The 20,677-nt window shown below is 44.5% G+C and overlaps 1 protein-coding gene across 2 annotated transcripts in view; it reads left to right on the plus strand.

Moving 5' to 3' along the window:
• The first annotated feature begins 1,834 nt into the window (after nt 1-1,834).
• The window catches only part of LOC309852575 (uncharacterized protein), a 78,967-nt gene continuing 60,124 nt past the window's right edge, over nt 1,835-20,677 (plus strand). Inside the window, exons 1-2 of one of the 2 annotated variants that reach the window (XM_082709441.1) lie at nt 1,835-2,755; nt 6,236-6,362. In XM_082709441.1, the coding sequence (XP_082565567.1) occupies nt 2,723-2,755; nt 6,236-6,362 (160 nt within the window). In that variant the 5' untranslated portion in view covers nt 1,835-2,722. Of the gene's footprint in view, nt 2,756-6,235; nt 6,363-20,677 lie in introns of those variants that run through there. The other variant, XM_082709452.1, reaches the window with a different exon arrangement.

The raw sequence follows: 20,677 nt of genomic DNA on the forward strand, positions 1-20,677 counted from the left end.
ACCCAGGTGCCCTGTTCTAAGAGTTCTGTGAGCTGCTCTGGCAAATTAAGGAGGGAGTCTTGGGAACTTTTTTTTTTTTTTTTTAAGATTTTATTTGTTTATTTGACACACAGAGAGAGAAATCACAAGTAGGGAGAGAGGCAAGCAGAGAGAGAGAGGTAAGCAGGCTCTCCGCTGAGCAGAGAGCCCAATGAGGGACTCCATACTAGGACTCTGAGATCATGACCTGAGCTGAAGGCAGAGGCTTAACCCACTGAGCCACCCAGGCACCCAGTCTTGGGAACTTCTGATTTATAGCCTGTTGGTCAGAAGCACAAGTAACAACCTGACCTTGCAGTTGGCATCTAAAGTAAGGGGCAGTCTTGTGGGATTATGGGACTATTTATTAGATAATTTAGTAATTTTCTTTCCAATTACCTACCTGTGTTCTTTTTTTTTTTCCCTAAGATTTTATTTATTTGATAGCAAGATGGTGAGTGAGAGTGCATGGGGGATTGCGGGGGAGGGGGGAAAGCAGAGGGAGAAGCAGACTCCCTGCTGCGCAGGGAGCCTGAGGCAGGGCTCTGATGAACAAGGCAGATGCTTAACCAACTGAGCCACCCAGGCGCCCCTAAAATAATCTTAATTCTCCATTCAGAACTGTACCTGCAGGGGTGCCTGGGTGGCTCAGTGGATTAAGCCGCTGCCTTCGGCTCGGGTCATGATCTCAGGGTCCTGGGATCGAGTCCCACATCGGGCTCTCTGCTCAGCGGGGAGCCTGCTTCCCTCTCTCTCTCTCTCTCTGGCTGCCTCTCTGTCAAATAAATAAATAAATAAATCTTAAAAAAAAAAAAAAAAGAACTGTACCTGCAATCACTGATAAATGATAATCACTTACCAGCAAGGACATGGGAACCTAGGGTTGAGATGCCCCTTTATCTGGAAGTTCAGAGGTGCCTGGGTGGCTCAGTGGGTTAAAACCTCTGCCTTTGGCTCGGGTCATGATCTCAGGGTCCTGGGATCCAGCCTCATGTCGGGCTCTCTGCTCAGCGGGGAGTCTGCTCCCCCCCACCCCCGCCCCGCCGCCTCTGCCTGCCTCTCTGCCTACTTGTGAACTCTGTCTGTAAATAAATAAATAAAGTCTTTAAAAATTAAAAAAAAAATTTATCTGGACGTTCAGACGTTCTGCAGACTTCTGCAACTGTGAAAGTTATAGCCAGTGACCCAAACTAAGATAGCATTAAGGTTGGTCTTTGTTTGAGATAGATGTCAATCTTCTCAATAGAATTGAGTGTATTGGGTTTTGGAATGTAGGTGAGGTTCAGTGGGGTGAGGTCCAGAGCTGACAACCAGGAAGGAATTCTTGAGATGTCTTTGGTACAAATGGTGGCTTTATTAAAGCATGGGGGCAGAAAGAGCTGCTGTGCGGGGGGTGGGGGTTGTGAGGGGTGGCTGCTTATATACTATGAGGTTGAAGGAGGTAAGAAAAAGGAAGGTGTCAAGGATTTTCATACGTTAAAGAAGATTCACAGGATACCAGAGTCCTTGCCATAGTCAAGTTAAGATAGTTTTTCCCTCTAGCAAGGTATTAACATGAAGATAGTTGGGAGCTTCCTGGAGGAACATTACACTCTGTCTGCTTCCAAGTATCTGTCAATGGGCTGCAGGTTATAAGGACCTTAACCTTATCTACATTTCCTTCTGGAAGCTGGGTTATTGATAGAAATGTAAATTGCTAAGACTTTTGTAAACTGAGGGACACTCGGGTCTTGCAGGATTGTGATCTAAGTTAACTGTTTTTCCTTCCCTTTCCTTTGCTTTAGGATAGCTGGGAGTGTCTGAGGAAATGCCAAGGATATCTCATGGGAAGGGGGGTGTCAGCTTCTGACTCGTCCATAGTTTGCCTTCTGTTCCCTCACCAAGTGTACTTTAGAATATCGAGTGAGAAATATAGGGATAAAAATGGGCAGGACACAATCACTAATGCTACAGGCAAGGCACAGATTTTCTGTGGGAGCCAGAGTCAGAGATCCTGCTTGTTCACCAGCTTAAGGGCGGCCTAACATCTTCTTTATTCCCAGTCAGGGCCTCCGTGTAAAGTTTTCCCCTTGTGCCTGGCCAATCATAAGAGAACGCACAAAACTGACAAATGCATCAATTTACATGCCTTTCAGAGGAATAACAAAATTCCTCTGTGGACCATTTTATGTCCGAATGACTCTGTGGAATGATAGGGCCATTCAGATCCGTGGATTTCAGAGCATTTCAGTAACAGTATTAGCCTCTGGGAGCAGGCTGACTTACAGATATGAAGTGAAGCCTTTTCACTGCAGTTCACAAAGCGCAAATCCCCTCCCCTCGCCCCTAGGCGTGCAGCATCCCTCAAGAGGCCGCACGGCCAAAGCTGTGATTGGTCAGGCAGGAGAAAAACCCTTGCTTTGGCCGCTGGGGGGCTCCAACTACAGTACCCAGAAAGTCCTGCGCGGAGTTCAGCCAGTGGAAGAACTTCCGCGGGAATACGCCTCATGGGGGCGGGACTTCCGGCCTCCTCCTTGTGGCGGCCATTTTGCTGCTCTCGGGCGTGCCGGGGCGGGACCGAAGTGACGGAACTGTCAAGGCGCAGAAGTCGTTGCCCCCACGGCAGAGAGGCGGGTCCGCGGCTGGCGACACCGCCCGGACTGCCCCTCGCGGGGGCCGGGAGGGGGACCGCCGGTCCACGTGTCCACTCCGCCCATAGAGTCCGATGGCGGCGGTCGCGCTCAGGGACCCGGCTCAGGTAAGCGCTCGTCCCCCGGGCCCTCCCCAACCGAGACTCCAAAGGCCCGAGCGCGGGGCGCCTGCTCGCGGCCCTGCGGCCCAGGGCCCGGTGGGCGGGGGCGCGTGTGTGAGCGCCGGCGGGCTGCGTGCGGGAGCGGGCTCCGGGCTGAGGGGCCGGCTGGGGCGGGGGCTTCAGGGGGCCTGAGGCAGGAGGATTCTGCCCTCAGGGGACGAGGGGATGGAGAGCGTGAGGCGAAGACCCCTGGACTGGCGTGCCGCGGTGCGGTACCTTCGCTCCTAGGGCCCTGGAGGGTCATGAGCAGAAGAGGGATGCAGTCTGTGTTAGGGTGTTAGCGGCTTTCCAGAAGCTGCGCAAGGGAGCACCGGCTGGAATGGGGGTGATGACGAGGCAGCCCTGAGAGTGGAGTTCTTGTCGGAGGTCGCAGAGCTGGTGGGAGGAGCATTGAGGACTGAGGCACAGAGATTAGTTAGCCCGAGGTCACTGGTTCCAGGGCTGGACGAGATGCAGGGGAGGCCTCGTGTCGTGGAGCCCAGCCCTGGTGTCCTCCCCTCAGTCGCAAGCTGTGAAGGATGTGAAAGCACTTAAGAACCTATACAAGTCAAGAGAGGTTGCCTAAGTCCCTTACTGGTCTTGACATCGCCAGTATGGTGTCCAGGACTGTGGTGTCTTGAGGCTCTTCCCTTCCTATTTTTCCAGCTGCTAGGTGTGGCACCCTGAGCATACCCCAAGCCCAGGGTCCTGAGTGCAGGCCAAGGAGTATGTGCATGTGTTCCTGTTGTTGTCAGCCAATATAAATAGGTGTGCAAATGCTTGAACCTGTTTTCATTCTCCCTGCTGGGATCAAAGAGCTGAGGGTCAAGAATCAGGTCTCTAATGTGGCTGTTGAGAATTTGGGCATCTTTTAGGTAGGTCATGAGAGGAGGTTTGGATCAGGGGGGTGGTGGTCTTATCTAAGTCTTAATGGGGTCCATTATCCATTACGGAATGGATAACAGACTGTGGAGGTAAGGGAAGAGGCAGGGAGCCCAGGAGGAGGCAGCTGCTGTAATCCAGATTGATGAACCAGAGTGGTGGCCATAGAGGTGGACTCCCTGTGCATTTTTTTTTTTAAGAGGGGTAGATATTTTGATGTTGTAGTTCAGAGGAGAGAAAGGGAAGAGTCCAGGATGACCCCAGGGATTTGGGTCCTCGAAGCTGAAGGGATGGAAGTTCCATCAACTGGGAGGGGTAATTGATGGTAGGTTAATTTTCTCTGGGACTATGAGGAGTTTTGTTTGGTCCTCTTAAGAGTCTGAGATGTTTCAGAGAATTGTGAGTGGAGATAGCAAATGCATATCTGGACTCACAGGTCTGGGCATCTTGGAAGGAGGTTTGGGTGAAGACATCCAAAAGTGGTGACTGTTATGTGGACCAGGTGGAGCTGGGGGTTGCATTTAGATTGAGGAATGTGGGTCATCATGACAATGCCTTGGCTGGTCAGCTAGAGGAGGGTGCAAGATGAGCAGTAAGTGTCTTGCTGTACACCTGATCAGTGTTGCTGATGAAGGAGGGAAGTGATCATGGTAACCATATGGGAGAGAGAGAATGGTCTGGTAGGTGATCAAGGCTTCCATGGGGTGAGTGGACATGAGATGGCTGTGGAGGCAGGGGAGTAACTGAGACAAGATGACACTGAAGCCAGGCTCCTGCTTATTCACTACTGAAGTTTCACTGGAATTTTTTTTTTTTTTTAAGATTTTATTTATTTATTTGACAGACAGAGATCACAAGTAGGCAGAGAGGCAGGCAGAGAGAGAGCGAGAGAGAGGGAAGCAGGCTTCCTGCGGAGCAGAGAGCCTGATGCGGGGCTTGATCCCAGGACCCTGAGATCATGACCTGAGCCGAAGGCAGCAGCCCAAACCACTGAGCCACCCAGGCGCCCCATTCACTGGAATTTTATGGTGAGCTTTGGTGGTGTCTACGGTGTTCAGTTTTTTTTTTTTTTAAGGTTTTATTTATTTATTTGACAGACAGAGATCATAAGTAGGCAGAGAAGCAGGCGGAGAGAGAGGAGGAAGCAGGCTCCCCGCTGAGCAGAGAGCCCGATGCGGGGCTCGATCCTAGGACCCTGGGATCATTACCTGGGCCGAAGGCAGAGGCTTTAACCCACTGAGCCACCCAGGCACCCCTACGGTGTTCAGTCTTGATGGTGGATAGGTCTGGGGCAGACTTTAAAAAGTGGTGGCTATTGTGAGGACCAGGATGGGATTGTGGGTCACATTTAGAAAGTGCAGTGTAGGTTATAGTGGTAATGCTGTTTTCAGGTTGGAAAGACTAGGGTGCATGCTAAGAATGATGAACCCAGAGGAGGGAGAGAAGTGATGGTGCCAATGGTGAGGGAGAGAGGATGATCTGGTAGGTGGCTAAAGCTTCCATGGGATGTGCAGGTGCAAGATGGCTTCAGAGGCAAGAGAGTAATTGAAGGAAGATGAAACCGAGGGTAGGGCTCCTGCTAATTCACTACTGTATGGATTTACCAGAATTTTGTTGTGAGTTTTTTTTTTTTTAAAGATTTTATTTATTTATTTGTCAGGGATAGAGGGAGAGAGAGCAAGCGAGCACAGGCAGACAGAGAGGCAGGCAGAGGCAGAGGGAGAAGCAGGCTCCCTGCCGAGCAAGGAGCCTGATATGGGACTCGATCCCAGGATGCTGGGATCATGACCTGAGTCGAAGGCAGCCGCTTAACCAACTGAGCCACCCAGGCGTCCCTTGTGAGTTTTGATGGGGTCTGGGGCGTTTTGGTCTTGGTAGATAAGATCTGGGGTAAATGTAGTCATTTGTAAGAGGCGTTACGCCTAAGGGAGACTCTAAGGGAGGGAGACTCTAAGGACTGGGGTTTTAGGGCAGGTTGAGTGGAGGGTCGGGATTTGGGACTGCTGAGGGGACAGCACGTGCATCCCAGAAGTGGAAGTGGGCCATGGGCATTTGTAATTTGTATGTACCTCTGGCTAGTATCAAAGCAAGGATTGGAGGTACAGAGGAGCCCTTCAAAGCAGAATCCAGGGCTTTGGCCAAAGTAGAGCTATGGGAGTGCAGCTGAGGGGACTGAAGATGTGAGAGAGGTACAGTTAACAGAACAATGTGCACAACAAGAGGAAGTGTGAGCCAAGGGCCTCACTGTGTTGGAGCCGAAGGGCAGAGCATGAGCCCGCATTTCATTGTGTCTTGGGAGTCTCAAAATAGAGACCCTGGGGGAATGGACAGTAGGGACCCTCCACGCCAGGAGGAATTTGGATGACATCTCTGTTCCTTCTGCCTGATGTCGCTGAGGGCAGAACGCACTGAATAAAGAGAAGCCGAAGATAGGGTGGGCGTTAGTGGCACCTAGGCCTGGTGTTTCTGAAGCTCTGAAAGAGGGTGAGTGTGGGATACATGTGTGGTGAGATGGACTGTGGGACCTCAGGATGTTCATGGTTTCATCTGTCCCCATCATAACAGGATAGTGTGACCTTTGAGGACATTGCTGTGTACTTCTCCTGGGAGGAGTGGAGGCTTCTTGATGAGGCTCAGAGATGCGTGTACCACGATGTGATGCTGGAGAACTTTACACTTGTATCCTCACTGGGTAAGGCCCTCCCCCTCCCCAGTGGCCTGAAGTAGGCTCTGTTCCTTCCCCGCCCACCATCTTGCAGTGTCTCTCACATGTGGACCGTGGGCATTGCTTGCTTCTCAGCTTTCTGGATAATTGCTGTGTTGATAGGGCTGGTTTATTTGCACTGCTGTCTTTTCTCCCCCACAGCCTCAACACCTGCTATACTGAACCCTCTTAGAAAGGGTTCAAGGTTAGTAGATCTTTAGTGAGCTTCATGGATTCCGCCATGCTTGGCCTTTGTTTTGGTCATTGTGCACAGATCCATGTCACTTCTGTATCCTAGCATTTGTTTGTTTGTTTGTTTTTAAAGTAAGCTCTGTACCCTCAGGGCTTGAACTTGTAACCCACATGTCAAGAATTGTGTGCTCTACTGACTGAGCCAGAATCTGTTTTCCAGTTTTGGATCTTTTCTCTTAGCTGACAATTCCTTGTGTTGCTTATGTCAGCTTTGCATGCATTGTCATAGTCACTACTTACCTGAACCACAGGCTGCTTTTCAACACAATTCCTGCAAGGTTTGTAGTTTAGGTGCATTTTCTCCACACACACACATCCCCAGCTTTCTGGAGATAGAAAATTATATAAAAGTGCACAGGGGGTGCCTGGGTGGCTCAGTCAGTTGAGCATCCGACTTTTGGTTTCGGCTCAGGTCTGATCTCAGGGTTTTGAAATTTAAGCCCCAAGTCTGGCTTCACACACTATGGAGTCGGCTTGTCCCTCTTTCATCCTCCACTTGTGCTCTCTCTCTATCAAATAATTATGTAAAATATTTAAAAATATACATATTAAAAAAATTAAGTGCACAGTGTGATGATTTGTTACATGCATACATTATAATATAATTTCCACAACTTGAAGTTCATTAAATATCACCACCTTGTAAAATTACATTATTTTTTTTGTAGAAATGCTTAAATTTACTCTTAGTAGATTTCACGTATACAGGATCATTAACTGCAACCATCATGCTGTAGGTTACATCTTCATAACTTTTCAATCTTATTTTTTAAATTTTTAAAATATTTATTTATTTCAGAGAGAGCGCATGAGCAGCAGGGCGGGGGAGGGAGAAACAGACTCCCCACTGAGCAGGGAGCCCATTGCTGAGCTCATTCCCAGGACCTGGGGATCATGGCCTGAGCCGAAGGCAGATGCTTAACAACTGAGCCACCCAGGCGCCCCAAGAGTCGGACTCTTAACTGACTGAACCACCCAGTGTTCCTGCTTGTACTATAGTTTACTAAGTGTGTCCCAGAGCATTACATCTAGAAAAAGAAATGTACATTTAAAAATATTTTACTGCTGGAGCACCTGGCTCAGACCGTTAAGTATCTGCCTTCAGCTCAGGTCATAATCCCAGGTTCCTGGGATTGAGCCCCGTGTTGGGCTCTCTGCTTCTCGGAAAGCCTGCTTCTCTCTCTCCCACTCCCCTGGCTTGTGTTTCCTCTCTCACTGTGTCTCTCTCTGTCAAATAAATAAATAAAATCCTTTTAAAAAGAAATTTTTACTGCTGAAAAATGCTACCGTCATCTGAAATTCCAGGAAGTATCTTCTTTGCTCCTGAAGGGTCTTACCTTGATATCGATAGCTGCTGACTGGTCAGGACGGCAGCCTGCAAGGTTAGGGCAGCTGTGGCAGTTGCTTAAAGCAAGACAACAGTGAAACTTGCTGCATTGATTGACTCTTCCTTTCCTGAGTGATTTCTCTGTAGCAGTCGATGCTGTTCTATGGCGTTTTACGCACAGTAGAACTTCTTTCAGAATTGTAGTCAGTCCTCTCACACCCTGTTGCTCCTTTATCAGTGAAGTTTATGTAATAGTCTAAATTCTTTGTTGTCATTTCCACAGTCTTCATAGCATTTTCACTAGGAGTAGTAGATTGCATCTTTTTGAATTTCTAAAAAATTTTAACTCCAGTATAAGTAGTGTTTTTTAAACATGTTTTTAAATTTTAGATTCCATCTGAATAAACTTTCCTTGCTCATCCATACAAAGCGACTTCTTATCCATTCAAAAAATTTTTTTAAAATTTAAATTCCATTAATTACATATAATGTATTTGTTTTAGGGGTACAGGTGTGTGATTCATCAGTCTTATATCCATTAAAATCTTTTTTTTTAAAGATTTTATTTATTTATTTGACAGACAGAGATCACAAGTAGGCAGAGAGGCAGGCAGAGAGGAGGAAGCAGGCTCCCCGCAGAGCAGAGAAGCCCGATGTGGGGCTCGATCCCAGGACCCTGAGATCATGACCTCAGCCGAAGGCAGCGGCTTAACCCACTGAGCCACCCAGGCACCCCATATCCATTAAAATCTTATCATGAACTTGTTGCAATTCAATCATATCATCAGGCTCCATTTTTTAAAAAAAATTATTTATTTATTTGACAGAGATGACAAGTAGGCAGAGAGGCAGGCAGAGGGAGAGGGGGAAGCAGGCTTCCTGCTGAGCAGAGAGGCCAATGCAGGGTTCTATCCCAGGACCCTGAGACCATGGCCTGAGCCAAAGGTACAGGCTTAGCCCACTGAACCACCCAGGTGGCCCTTTTCTTTTTTTTTTTTTTTTTTTTTTTAAGATTTTATTTATCTGGGGAGAGCGAGAAAAAAAGTGGGAGGAGGAATGGAGGAAGAGGGACAAACAGACTCCTTGCTCAGTGCAGGGCTCACCCCAGGTCCCTGAGACCATTATCTAAGCTGAAATCAAGAGTTGGATGTTCAGCCTTCTTCAGATGCCTGCAGGCTCCACTTCCAATTCTAGTTCTCTTGCTATTTCTATCACATCTGCAGTTATTTCTCTAGGGATGTCTTGAGCCCTTCAAAGTCATCCATGAGGGTTGACATCAACTTCCAAACTCCTGTGGATACTTTGACCTCTGCCACCCATGAATGGCAGCTGGAATGATGCATCCTTTCCAGGTTTCGATTTACTTTAACCAGATCCATCAGAAAAACCACTATGATACCCCTTGCCTTATACATTGTTTGTTTGTTTCTTTCTTTGTCTTTTTTCATTGTTGTTAAGATTTATTTATTTGAGGGGCGCCTGGGTAGCTCAGTGGGTTAAGCCGCTGCTTTTGGCTCAGGTCATGATCCCAGAGTCCTGGAATTGAGCCCCTCATCGGGCTCTCTGCTCAGCCAGGAGCCTGCTTCCTTCTCTCTCTCTCTGCCTGCTTGTGATCTCTCTCTGTCAAATAAATAAATAAATCTTTAAAAAAAAAAGATTTATTTATTTGAGAGAGAGGGAGAGCACATGTGCATGTAGGGGGTGTGGAGAGCAGAAGGAGAGGCTGAGCAGAGGGAGAGGCTATGTGTGGAGCCTGATGCAAGGCTTGTTCTCAACAAATTGTATTTCTTTCTTTTTTGAAGTTTTTATTTATTTATTTATTTTAAAGATTTTATTTATCTATTTGACAGAGATCACAGGTAGGCAGAGAGGAAGGGAAGCAGGCTCCCTGCTGAGCAGAGAGCCCAATGTGGGGCTCGATCCCAGGACTCTGGGATCATGACCTGAGTCACAGGCAGACGCTTTAACCCACTGAGCCACCTAGGCACCCGAACAAATTGTATTTCTTAAATAATAAGACCTGAAAGTCAAAATTGGGGTGCCTGGATGGTGCAGTTGGTTAAGTGTCTGACTCTTGGTTTAGGCTCAGGTCATGATGTTGGGGTTGTGGGATCGAGCTCCTCTCCCTCTACTCCAACTGCTTGTGTGTGCATGTGCACTCTTTCTCTCTCTCTTTCTCTCAAATAAATAAATCTTTAAAAAAGTCAAAATTACTCGGGTTACGTGGGCTACAGAATGGATGTTGTGTTAGCAGGCATGAAAACGTTAATGTTGTAAATTGCCATCAGAGTTCTCGAGTGACCAGGTGCTTTGTCAATGAGCAGTAATATTTTGAAAGAAATCTTTTTTTCTGAGCAGTCCATCTCAGCAGCGTGCTTAAAATAGTAAACCATGGGGCGCCTGTGTGGCTCAGTGGGTTAAGCCGATGCCTTCTGCTCAGGTCATGATCTCAGGATCTTGGGATCGAGTCCCGCATCGGGCTCTCTGCTCAGCGGGGAGCCTGATTCCTCCTCTTTCTCTCTGCCTGCCTCTCTGCCTACTCGTGATCTCTGTCTGTCAAATAAATACATAAAATCTTTAAAAAAAAAAAAAAAAAGAGTAAACCATGCAGAAAAAAAAAGGGGGCGCCTGGGTGGCTTAGTGGGTTAAGCCTCTGCCTTCGGCTCAGGTCATGATCTCAGGGTCCTGGGATCGAGCCCCGCATTAGGCTCTCTGCTCAGCAGGAAGCCTGCTTCCTCCTCTCTCTTTCTCTGCCTGCCTCTCTGCCTACTTGTGTTCTCTCTCTCTCTATGTCAAAAAAAAAAAAAAAATAGTAAACCATGCAATAAACAGGGTGCTGTCCTCCAGGCTGAATAGATTCAGCCTAATTGGTAAGGGTCCTAGGACGTCCAGAATGATATAGGAACGCTAGCCCCCGCCAAGAGTGTTGGCCTGTCCTTTGAAGCCAGGCTCGACCTCTCTAGCTCTGAAAGCGCTAGATGCAGGGCGTCTTCCCATCACAGGCTGTTTTGTCTGCCTTGGAAATCTGTGGTATGCTCTGAGCTCGATCTTCTGGATCAATTGCTGCAGCTTCTGCGTCAGCACTTTGTCCATTGTGCTGTGATGGTGTAGAGATGGCTGCTTTCCTCAGCCTCAGGACCCAGCCTCTGCTGACTTTCAGCTGGTCATCTGCCGACTCCTTACCTCTCTCAGCCTTTCTAGAAGTGGAGACAGGCCCTGCTCTGGATTAGGTTTTGGCTTAAGGGAGTGTTGGGGCTGCTTTGATCTTTGCAGACCACTGGAACTTTTTTTTTTTTTTAAGACTTATTTATTTATTTATTTGACAGAGAGAGAGAGAGAGAGAGAGCTCACAAGTAGGCAGAGGCAGGCAGAGAAAAGAGGAGGAAGCAGGCTCCCCACTGAGCAGAGAGCCCGATGCAGTGCTCTATCCCAGGACCCTGGGATCATGACCTGAGCTGGAAGCAGAGGCTTTAACCCACTGAGCCAGGTGCCCCAAATAAATAAAATATTTAAAAAGAAAAAAAAAAAGAGGGGCGCCTGGGTGGCTCAGTGGGTTAAGCCGCTGCCTTTGGCTCAGGTCATGATCTCAGGGTCCTGGGATCGAGTCCCGCATCGGGCTCTCTGCTCAGCAGGGAGCCTGCTTCCCTCTCTCTCTCTCTGCCTGCCTCTCCATCTACTTGTGATTTCTCTCTGTCAAATAAATACATAAAATATTTTTAAAAAAATAAAGAAAGAAAGAAAAAAAAAAGAAAGAAGAGACACAACATTTACCTTTTTTTTTTTTTTTTTTTTTTTAAAGATTTTATTTTGGGGTGTCCTGCTGGCTCAGTTGGTTAAGTGGCTACCTTCAGCCCGGGTCATGATTCCAGGGTCCTGGAATCGAGCCCCACATCGGGCTCCCTGCTCAGCGGAGAGCCTGCTTCTCTCTCTCCCCCTCTCCCTGCCGCTCTGCTTACTTGTGCTCTGTCTCTAGCTCTCTGTCAAATAAACAAATAATTTTAAAGATTTTATTTATTTGACAGGCAGAGATCACAAGCAGGCAGAGAGGCAGGCAGAGAGAGAGGGAAAGGGAAGCAGGCTCCCGGCCGAGCAGAGAGCGGGATACGAGGTTTGACCCCAGGACCCTGAGACAATGACCCGAGCCAAAGGCAGAGGCTCAACCCACTGAGCCACCCAGGCGCCCCATTTACCATTTTTTGATAATGTTAAATGTTATATGGGTGTGGTTCGTGGCCTCCAGAACAATTACAATAGTAATAAAGGTCTCTTCTGGAAATATTTGAAATATTGCAAGAATTACCAAATTTGATACAGACATGAAGTGAGCAAATGCTTAACCCACTGAGCAACCTAGGCGCCCTGGCACCATCTTTCCAACAGCATTTGCTCAGCTCAGGTCATGATCCCAGTGTCCTAGGATTGAGCCCCACATCGGGCTCTTCGCTAAGCAGGAAGCCTGCTTCCCCCTCTCCCTCTGCCTGCCTCTCTGCCTATTTGTGATCTCTCTCTGTCAAATAAATAAATAAAATCTTAAAAAAAAAATAAGATGTTGCTGATAGACTTGCTTGTTGCAGCCTTGCCACACCTTCACTTTGTAAGAAACACAGTATTGTGAAGCATCATAAAGCAAAATTGTTGTAAAACTAAAAAATAAATAAATATGCCTACACTCTCTATGATTTTGGCTTTTTTCCCCCCTAATTATTCCAACCACAGTGTACAAGGGTTCCTTCTACCTTCACTCTCACCAATACTTGTCTCTGCTCTTTAATTTTTTTTTTTTTAAGATTTTATTTATTTATTTGACAGAAATCACAAGTAGTTGGAGAGGCAGGCAGAGAGAGAGAGAGGAGGAAGCAGGCTCCCTGCTGAGCAGAGAGCCCCATGCGGGACTCAATCCCAGGACCCTGAGATCATGACCTGAGCCGAAGGCAGTGGCTTAACCCACTGAGCCACCCAGGCGCCCCACTGCTCTTTAATTTTTTAAAATTTATTTATCTGACAGAGATCACAAGTAGGCAGAGAGACAGGCAGAGAGAGAGGGCAGAAGCAGGGGCTCGATCCCAGGACCCTGGGATCATTACCTGAGCCAAAGGCAGAGCTTTAGCCCACTGAGCCACCCAGGTGCCCTTCTGGTCTTTTTGAAGGGAACAGTCTTACCAAGTGTTCTTAGATGATACATCAGTGTGGTTTCAGTTTGCATTTTCCTGATGAGTGGGGAAGAGCATCTTTTCATATACCTTTTAGCTATTTGTAGATTTTCTTTAATGTCTATTCAGGCTCTTTGCGTATATATTAATCTGATTGTTTTTGTGTTACTGAATTATGTGAGTACTTTATATATTTTAAATGTTAACCATTATGTGGTAAAGTGCTTGCAAATATTTTCCCCCTTTATATATTGTTGATTGTTTCCTTTGCTATGCAGAAGATTTTTAGTTTGATGCAGCTTGATTTGACTTTATGGTTTTTTTTTTTTTTTTTAAGATTTTATTTATTTGACAGAGAGAGAGAGCACAAGGAGGCCAAGAGGCAGGCAGGGAGAGAGGGGGAAGCAGGCTCCCCACCAAGCAGAGAGCCCAATGCAGGGCTCGATCCCAGGACCCTGAGATCATGACCTGGGCCAAAGGCAGAGGTTTAACCCACTGAGCCACCCAGGCGCCCCGACTTAATGTTTTTGATGTAATTTGACTTTATTTTTGTCTTTGTTGAATGTGCTTTTTGTTTCCTATCTGAAAACTCAGTATTAAGACCAGTGTCAAGGAGTTCTTTCTCTGTTTTTTTCCTCCAAGAAGTTTCACATTATTGTGTGTACACTGAAGTCTTTAATACATTTGAGGTAATTTTTGTGAGTGGTGTAAGGTAGGGTCCCAGTTTCTTTGTTTTGTTTGGCATGTACATGTCCAGTTTTCCCAGCACCACTTGTTTTTTATTTTAAAAAAATTTTTAAAGATTTTATTTATTTATTTGACAGAGATCACAAGTAGGTAGAGAGGCAGGCAGAGAGAGAGGGGGAAGCAGGCTCTGCACTGAGCAGAGAGCCCGATGCAGGGCTGTATCCCAGGACCCTGGGACCATGACCTGAGCCACCCAGGTGCCCGTCCCAGCACCACTTATTGAAGAGACTGTCCTTTTTCCATGTGTGTTCTTGGCACCCTTGTCCAAGAATAGTTGAATATATATATGTGTGGGTTTGTTTACTTCTGGGCTTTCTGTCTCATTTCATGAGTATGGATGTCTGTTTTGTAGTACAGTTTGAAATCACAAAGTCTGGAACCTCTAATTTTGATATTCGTGATCAAGATTTCATTGGCTGGGGCGCCTGGGTGGCTCAGCGGGTTAAAGCCTCTGCCTTCGGCTCAGGTCATGATCCCAGGGTCCTGGGATCAAGCCCCGCATCGGGCTCTCTGCTCAGCAGGGAGCCTGCTTCCTCCTCTCTCTCTGCCTTCCTCTCTGCCTACTTGTGATCTCTGCCTGTCAAATAAATAAATAAAATCTTTAAAAAAAAAAAAAGAAAAGAAAAAAGATTTCATTGGCTATTTGAGGTCATTTGTGGTGCAAATTTTAGGATTTTTTTGTTTGTTTGTTTCTGGTAAAAATGCCACTGGAATTTTGGTAGATACTGCATTGAGTTTTAGGTTGCTTTACGTAGTAGAAGCATTTTAATAATAATTCTTTCAGCCCATAAATATGGGATAGCTTTCCATTTATTTGTGTCTTCAATTTCTTTTGTTGGTAAGCCACCCAGGCACCTTGGTTTGCTGGTACTTTGTTGAGCTTTTTTTTTTTTTAAAAGGTTATTTATTTATTTATTTATTTGACACAGAGAGATCACAAGCAGGCAGAGAGAGAGGAGGAAGCAGGCTCCCTGCTGAGCAGAGAGCCTGACTCAGGACTTGAGCATGACCTGAGCCGAAGGCAGCGGCTTAACCCACTGAGCCACCCAGGCGCCCCTTTGTTGAGCTTTTTTACATCTATGTTCATTAGGGATGTTGACCTGTAATTGTGTTTCCTTATAATGCCCTTCTGTGGCTTTGCTGTCCTAATATTAGCCTTGTAAAATGAGTTTGAAAATGTTTCTTCCCTTTCAGATTTTTGGAAGAGCTTGAGAGTTTAATCCTTAAAATGTGGATAGAAATCATCACTGAGTCTATCTGGTCATGACCTTTTCTTTGTTGGGAGATTTTGATTACTGATTCTATTTCTTTGTGTATTTGGATTTTCTATTACAATTCTGTGTTTGGGGTCGCCCAGGTGGCTCAGTCTGTTAAGCGTCCGCCTTTGGCTCAGGTTGTGATCCCAGGGTCCTGGGATGGAGCTCTGCATCGGGTTCCCTGCTGAGCAGGGGGCCTGCTTCTCCCTCTCCCTCTGCCGCTCCCCCGTGCCTGTGCTCTCCTGCTCTGTCAAATAAATATAAATATATACATATATATATATATATATATATATATATATATATATATATGAGTACTATAAGATATATATATATCTTAAAGTACTCAGCATTGGTTGGTTGTGTTTCAGGGAATTTATTCTAGCTTATCTAATTTGTTACTGTGTAATAGTTCATAGTATTCTTTTATGACTCTATGTGTTTGCTATCACTAGTAATTTCTCCTCTTTTATTTCTGAATTAATTTATTTGAGTCTTGCCTTTAAGCTAGTCTAGCTAAAGGTTTTTCAGTTTTATCTTTTCAGAAAAACAGCTCTTTTTATTTTTCTAGTTTCTGTTTTATTTCTGTTCTGATTTTTGTGTTTTCCTCTGTTTCACTGACTATGGTCTTACTTTGTTCTTTTTCTAGTTCCTTAAGGTGTGAAGTTAGGCTGTTTATTGGAGTTCTTTATTTATCCTTTTAGTGCTCACAGTTATTTCTCTGAACTTTTCTCTTAGAACTGCTTTTTCACATTCCATATGTTTTGTTCCACTTTTGTTTTTCTCAACATATTTTTTAATTTTGCTTTTGATTTTTCCTTTGGCCAGTTGATTGGATAGGCATGTGCTGCTTAATGTCCACATATTTGAATTATTAAGCTTCCTCATGATTTTTTTTTTTTCAAGATTTTATTTAAAAAAAAAAAAAAAAAGAAATCTTGGGGCGTCTGGCAGTGGGTTAAAGCCTCTGCCTTTGGCTCAGGTCATGATCCCAGGTTCCAGAGATCGAGCCCGGCATCGCGCTCTCTGTGTGGCTTCCCTCCTCCCCTCTGCCTGCCTCTCTGCTTACTTATGATTCTGTCAAATGAATAAATAAAATCGTTTTTTAAAAAAAGGAAATCTTACATTCTAAGTAGTCTTCATACCCAGTGAGGGGGTCGAACTCACAGCCCTGAGACCAAGAGTCACAGGCTCCACTGACTAAGCTTGTCAGGAACCCCCTCCTATGTTACCAATTTTTGGTTTTATTCATTGTGTTAGGAAAAGGTACTTGATAGAATTTCAGTCTTCTGAAATTTGTTAAGTTTTGTTTCACATAACATAGGATTTATCCCAGAGAATATTCTGTGTGCTCTTGAGAATGTATATGCTGCTATAGTAGGATAAAACGTTCTATATATGTCTGTTTGATCCATTTGGACCAGAATGTTCAATTCAGATATATCCTTGGTTAATATCTTCTGTCTGGATATCTACCCATTGTTGAAAGGGGGATATTGATAGTAATATTCTGTTGCTGTCTTTTCTGCCTTCAGATCTAGTTGAGTTTGCTTAATACTTAGATGCTCTGATGTGTGATGCATACATACCTACAATTTTTACATCTTCTTGGTGAATTCATTCATTTATCATTATATAATGACCTTTTTTGTCTCTTATGATGGTTGTTAACTTAAAGTCTGTTGTATCACCTCTTAAGTATAGCTACCCATATTCTGTTTGTTTTCCATTTGTCTGGAGTATCTTTTTCAGTTCCTTCACTTTCAGCCTTTTGTTTTGTTTTGAATTCAGCCATTGGATCTCTTCTGCCCTCTTGTTAATTATTGTCTGAGTGTTTTGTAGCACCTTTCTTTCTCTCTTGCAGTCTTCCCTTGTGATCTGAGGATTTCCCGTGGTTTTATGCATTCATTTGTTTATCTTTTGTTTTGTTTTTTTTTTTTTTTTTAGATTTTATTTATTTATTTATTTATTTATTTATTTGACAGAGAGAAATCACAAGTAGATGGAGAGGCAGGCAGAGAGAGAGAGGGAAGCAGGCTCTCCGCTGAGCAGAGAGCCTGACACGGGACTCGATCCCAGGACTCTGAGATCATGACCTGAGCCAAAGGCAGCGTCTTAACCCACTGAGCCACCCAGGCGCCCCTATCTTTTGTTTTTACTGTGGTTTTTGCTTTGTGCTTACCATGAGGCTTATTTAAAGCATCTTAAAACATTCTATTTGAAGCTGATAACTTCTTTTTTTTTTTTTTTAAAGATTTTATTTATTTATTTGACAGAGAGAAATCACAAGTAGTTGGAGAGGCAGGCAGAGAGAGAGAGAGGAGGAAGCAGGCTCCCTGCTGAGCAGAGAGCCCCATGTGGGACTCGATCCCAGGACGCGAGATCATGACCTGAGCCAAAGGCAGCGGCTTAACCCACTGAGCCACCCAGGCGCCCTGAAGCTGATAACTTCTATTGCATACAAATCTCTTTTACTCACCTCCTTTACATTTTATGTTTCTAAATGTCATCATTTACATCTTTTTTTTTTTTTTTTTAAGATTTATTTATTTTTTTTGAGAGAGCAAAAACAGCCGGGAGGGGCAGAGGGAAAAGCAGACTCCCTGCTGAGCAGTTGAGTCTAAGGGAAGGTTTGGGGGGGGGGGGGTTCAACCTCAGGACTCTGAGACCAAAGACAGATGGTTAATCGACTATACCACCCAGGCACCCCACATCTTTTTTATTTTGTAACCATTCATAGATTATTGTAGATAGTTATTTTTTAATACCCTCATCTTTCGTCCTCCATAGTGATGTTGAGTGATTAACACACTGTTGAAGTATTACAGTACAGTAGTGCCCTGTTATCCATGGGGGAATATGTTCCAAGAATCCTAGGAGATGTCTGAAATTTCAGATAGTACCGAAACCTATACATGTTATGTTTTCTCATACACACACACACACACACACCCCTGTGATAAAGTTTAATTTATTAATTAGGTACAGTAAGAGATAAATAATAATAATAAAATATAATAATATCAATAATATAATAAAAGTTATGTAAATGTGTTCTCTTTCTCTCAAAATATTTTATTATACCATACTCAGTCTTTCTGAGATGAAGTGAGGTGAGTGACATGGGCTTTGTGACTTAGCATTAGACCACTACTGACCTTCTGACAAAATGTTACAATGAAGTAGGATCCTTTGTTTTTGGACCATAGTTGACTTTCCATAGTTGAAACCATGGAAAGTGAAATGAATAAGGACGAACTCCTATATTTTGAATATGACTGTGTAATTGCATTTATCAGTATGTTCTATATTTCCATGTTACTAATTAGCATACTTTCATTTTAGTTTGAAGAATTGTGTTTAGCATCTTCTTAGGGTAGGCCAAGTGGTGATGAACTCCCTCAGCTTCTGTTTGGGAAAATTTTTCTCCTTCATTTCTGAAAGACAGCTTTGCTGGTAAAGTAATTTTGGTTTGCAGTTTCTTTCTTGCAGCGTTTAGAACACATCATCACACTTTCTCTTAGTAGGCAGTGTTACAGTGGAGAAGACTGCTCATATCCTTATGAAGGGGAGGGGAGTTCCCCTGTATGAGTTTTTCTCACAGCTTTCAAATTCTCTTTGTCATTACATTTTGACTTTTATCATATAGTTGACCTTTGAACAACAAGAGCGTTAGGGGTACCATGCAGCCAAAAAACCGTATATAGCTTTTGACTATCCCCAAAACTTAGCTACTAATATCCTATTCTCCACCAAAGCCTTGATAATAACATAAAGTCAGTTAACCCATGTTTTGTATGTTATATTTATGCTATATATTTTTTAAAAGATTTTTATTTATTTATTTGGCAGACAGAGATCACAAATAGGCAGAGAGGCAGGCGGAGAGAGAGGAGATATGCTATATTCTTACATTAAAGTAAGCTAGGGAAGAGAAAGTGTTAAAATCATAAGGAAGAGTAAATGTGTTTATAGTATTTTACTGTATTTATTGGAAAAAGTCTGTTTATGAATGAATCTGCACATTTCAAACCCTTGTTGTTCAAAAGAGTCAACTGTAATTTGTTTTGGTGAAGTCCTCTTTGGTTGGAATCTTTTTGGGGACTTAACAAGCATCATGTACCCAGATGTCCATGTCTTTCCCCAGATCTGGGAAGTTTTCATCCATTATTTTTTAATCCATTATTGTTTAATTTTTTTTTTTTAATTTACTTGAGAGAGAGAGTGAGAGAGAGGGTATGAGAGGGGAGAGGGTCAGAGGGATCAGCAGACTCCCTGCTGAGCAGGGAGCCTGATGCTGGACTTGATCCCCGGACTCCAGGATTATGACCTGAGCCAAAGGCAGTCGCTTAACCAACTGAGCCACTGAGGCACCCCAGTCCGTTATTGTTTAAATAAGACTTCTGTCCCTGCCTGTCTTCTTCAGGGCCCTCGTAATGCAAATAGTATTCTGTTTTCATGATGTCCTGTAATCCACATAGACTTTCTTTATTCACTCTTTTTAGTTATCTTTTTTCTAATTTGACTGAGTGATTTCAAAAGACATATCTTCAGGGGCACTTAGGTGGCTCAGTCGGTTAATTGTCTGTTCAGGTAACAATCCCCGGCTCCTGGGATGGAACCTCCCATCAGGCTCCCTGCTCAGTGGTGGAGAGCCTGCTTCTCCTTTTCCCTCTGCCCCTCCCCCTGCTTGTGCTTTCTTCCTGTCTTTCTCTCTCTCAAATAAATAAAATCTTTTTTTTTTTTTTTAATGCGCAGAGCACTATTAAAAAAGGTGGGGGTTGCGCCTGGATGCCTCAGTGGGTTAAGCCTCTGCCTTCAGCTCAGGTCATGATCCCAGGGTCCTGGGATTGAGCCCCGCATAGGGCTCTCTGCTCTGCAGGGAGCCTGCTCCCCCCCCACCACCGCTGCCTCTCCCCCACCCCCCGCCCCTCCTGCCTCTCTGCCTACTTGTGATCTCTGTCAAATAAATAAATAAAATCTTAAAAAAAAAAAAAAAGACCTATTTTCAGTTTCCGACTCAGATTTTGATTGATCAAGCTGGCTGCTGATGCCCTCTATTGCATTTTTCATCTTCCTTTCCTTTCCCTTCCTTTCTTCCTTTCATTCATTCATTCAACTTGGGGGAGGGAGAGGGAGAGGATCTCAGGCAGACTCCAGGCTAAGTGCAGAGCCTGACACGGGTCTCAGTCTTACAACGCTGAGATATGACTGTAGCCAAGATCAAGAGTCAAAACACTTAACTGGCTGAGCCACCCAGGCGCCCCTGCATTTTTCTTTTCATTCATCATATTCTTTAGCATAACTTTTGTCCAGTATAATTAACATACAGTGTTCTGATTATTTCAGGTGTACAGTATAGTATACCATGATTTATTTGGTCCTTTTTTATATTTTCTTATCTATCTGTTGAAAAATCTCATATTGTTTATAATTGTTTTCCTTATTTCATTGAATTGCCTGTTTTTTCTTGCAGCTCATTGTGCTCCTTTAAAACAATTATTTTGAAGTCTTTGACAGTTCCTAGATCTCCATTTTTTGGGGGTGACTGATCAGTTACTGTGTTCCTTT

This window comes from Mustela nivalis, assembly GCF_964662115.1.
Source record: "Mustela nivalis genome assembly, chromosome: 18".
In the NCBI taxonomy this organism is placed as follows: Eukaryota; Metazoa; Chordata; class Mammalia; order Carnivora; family Mustelidae; genus Mustela; species Mustela nivalis.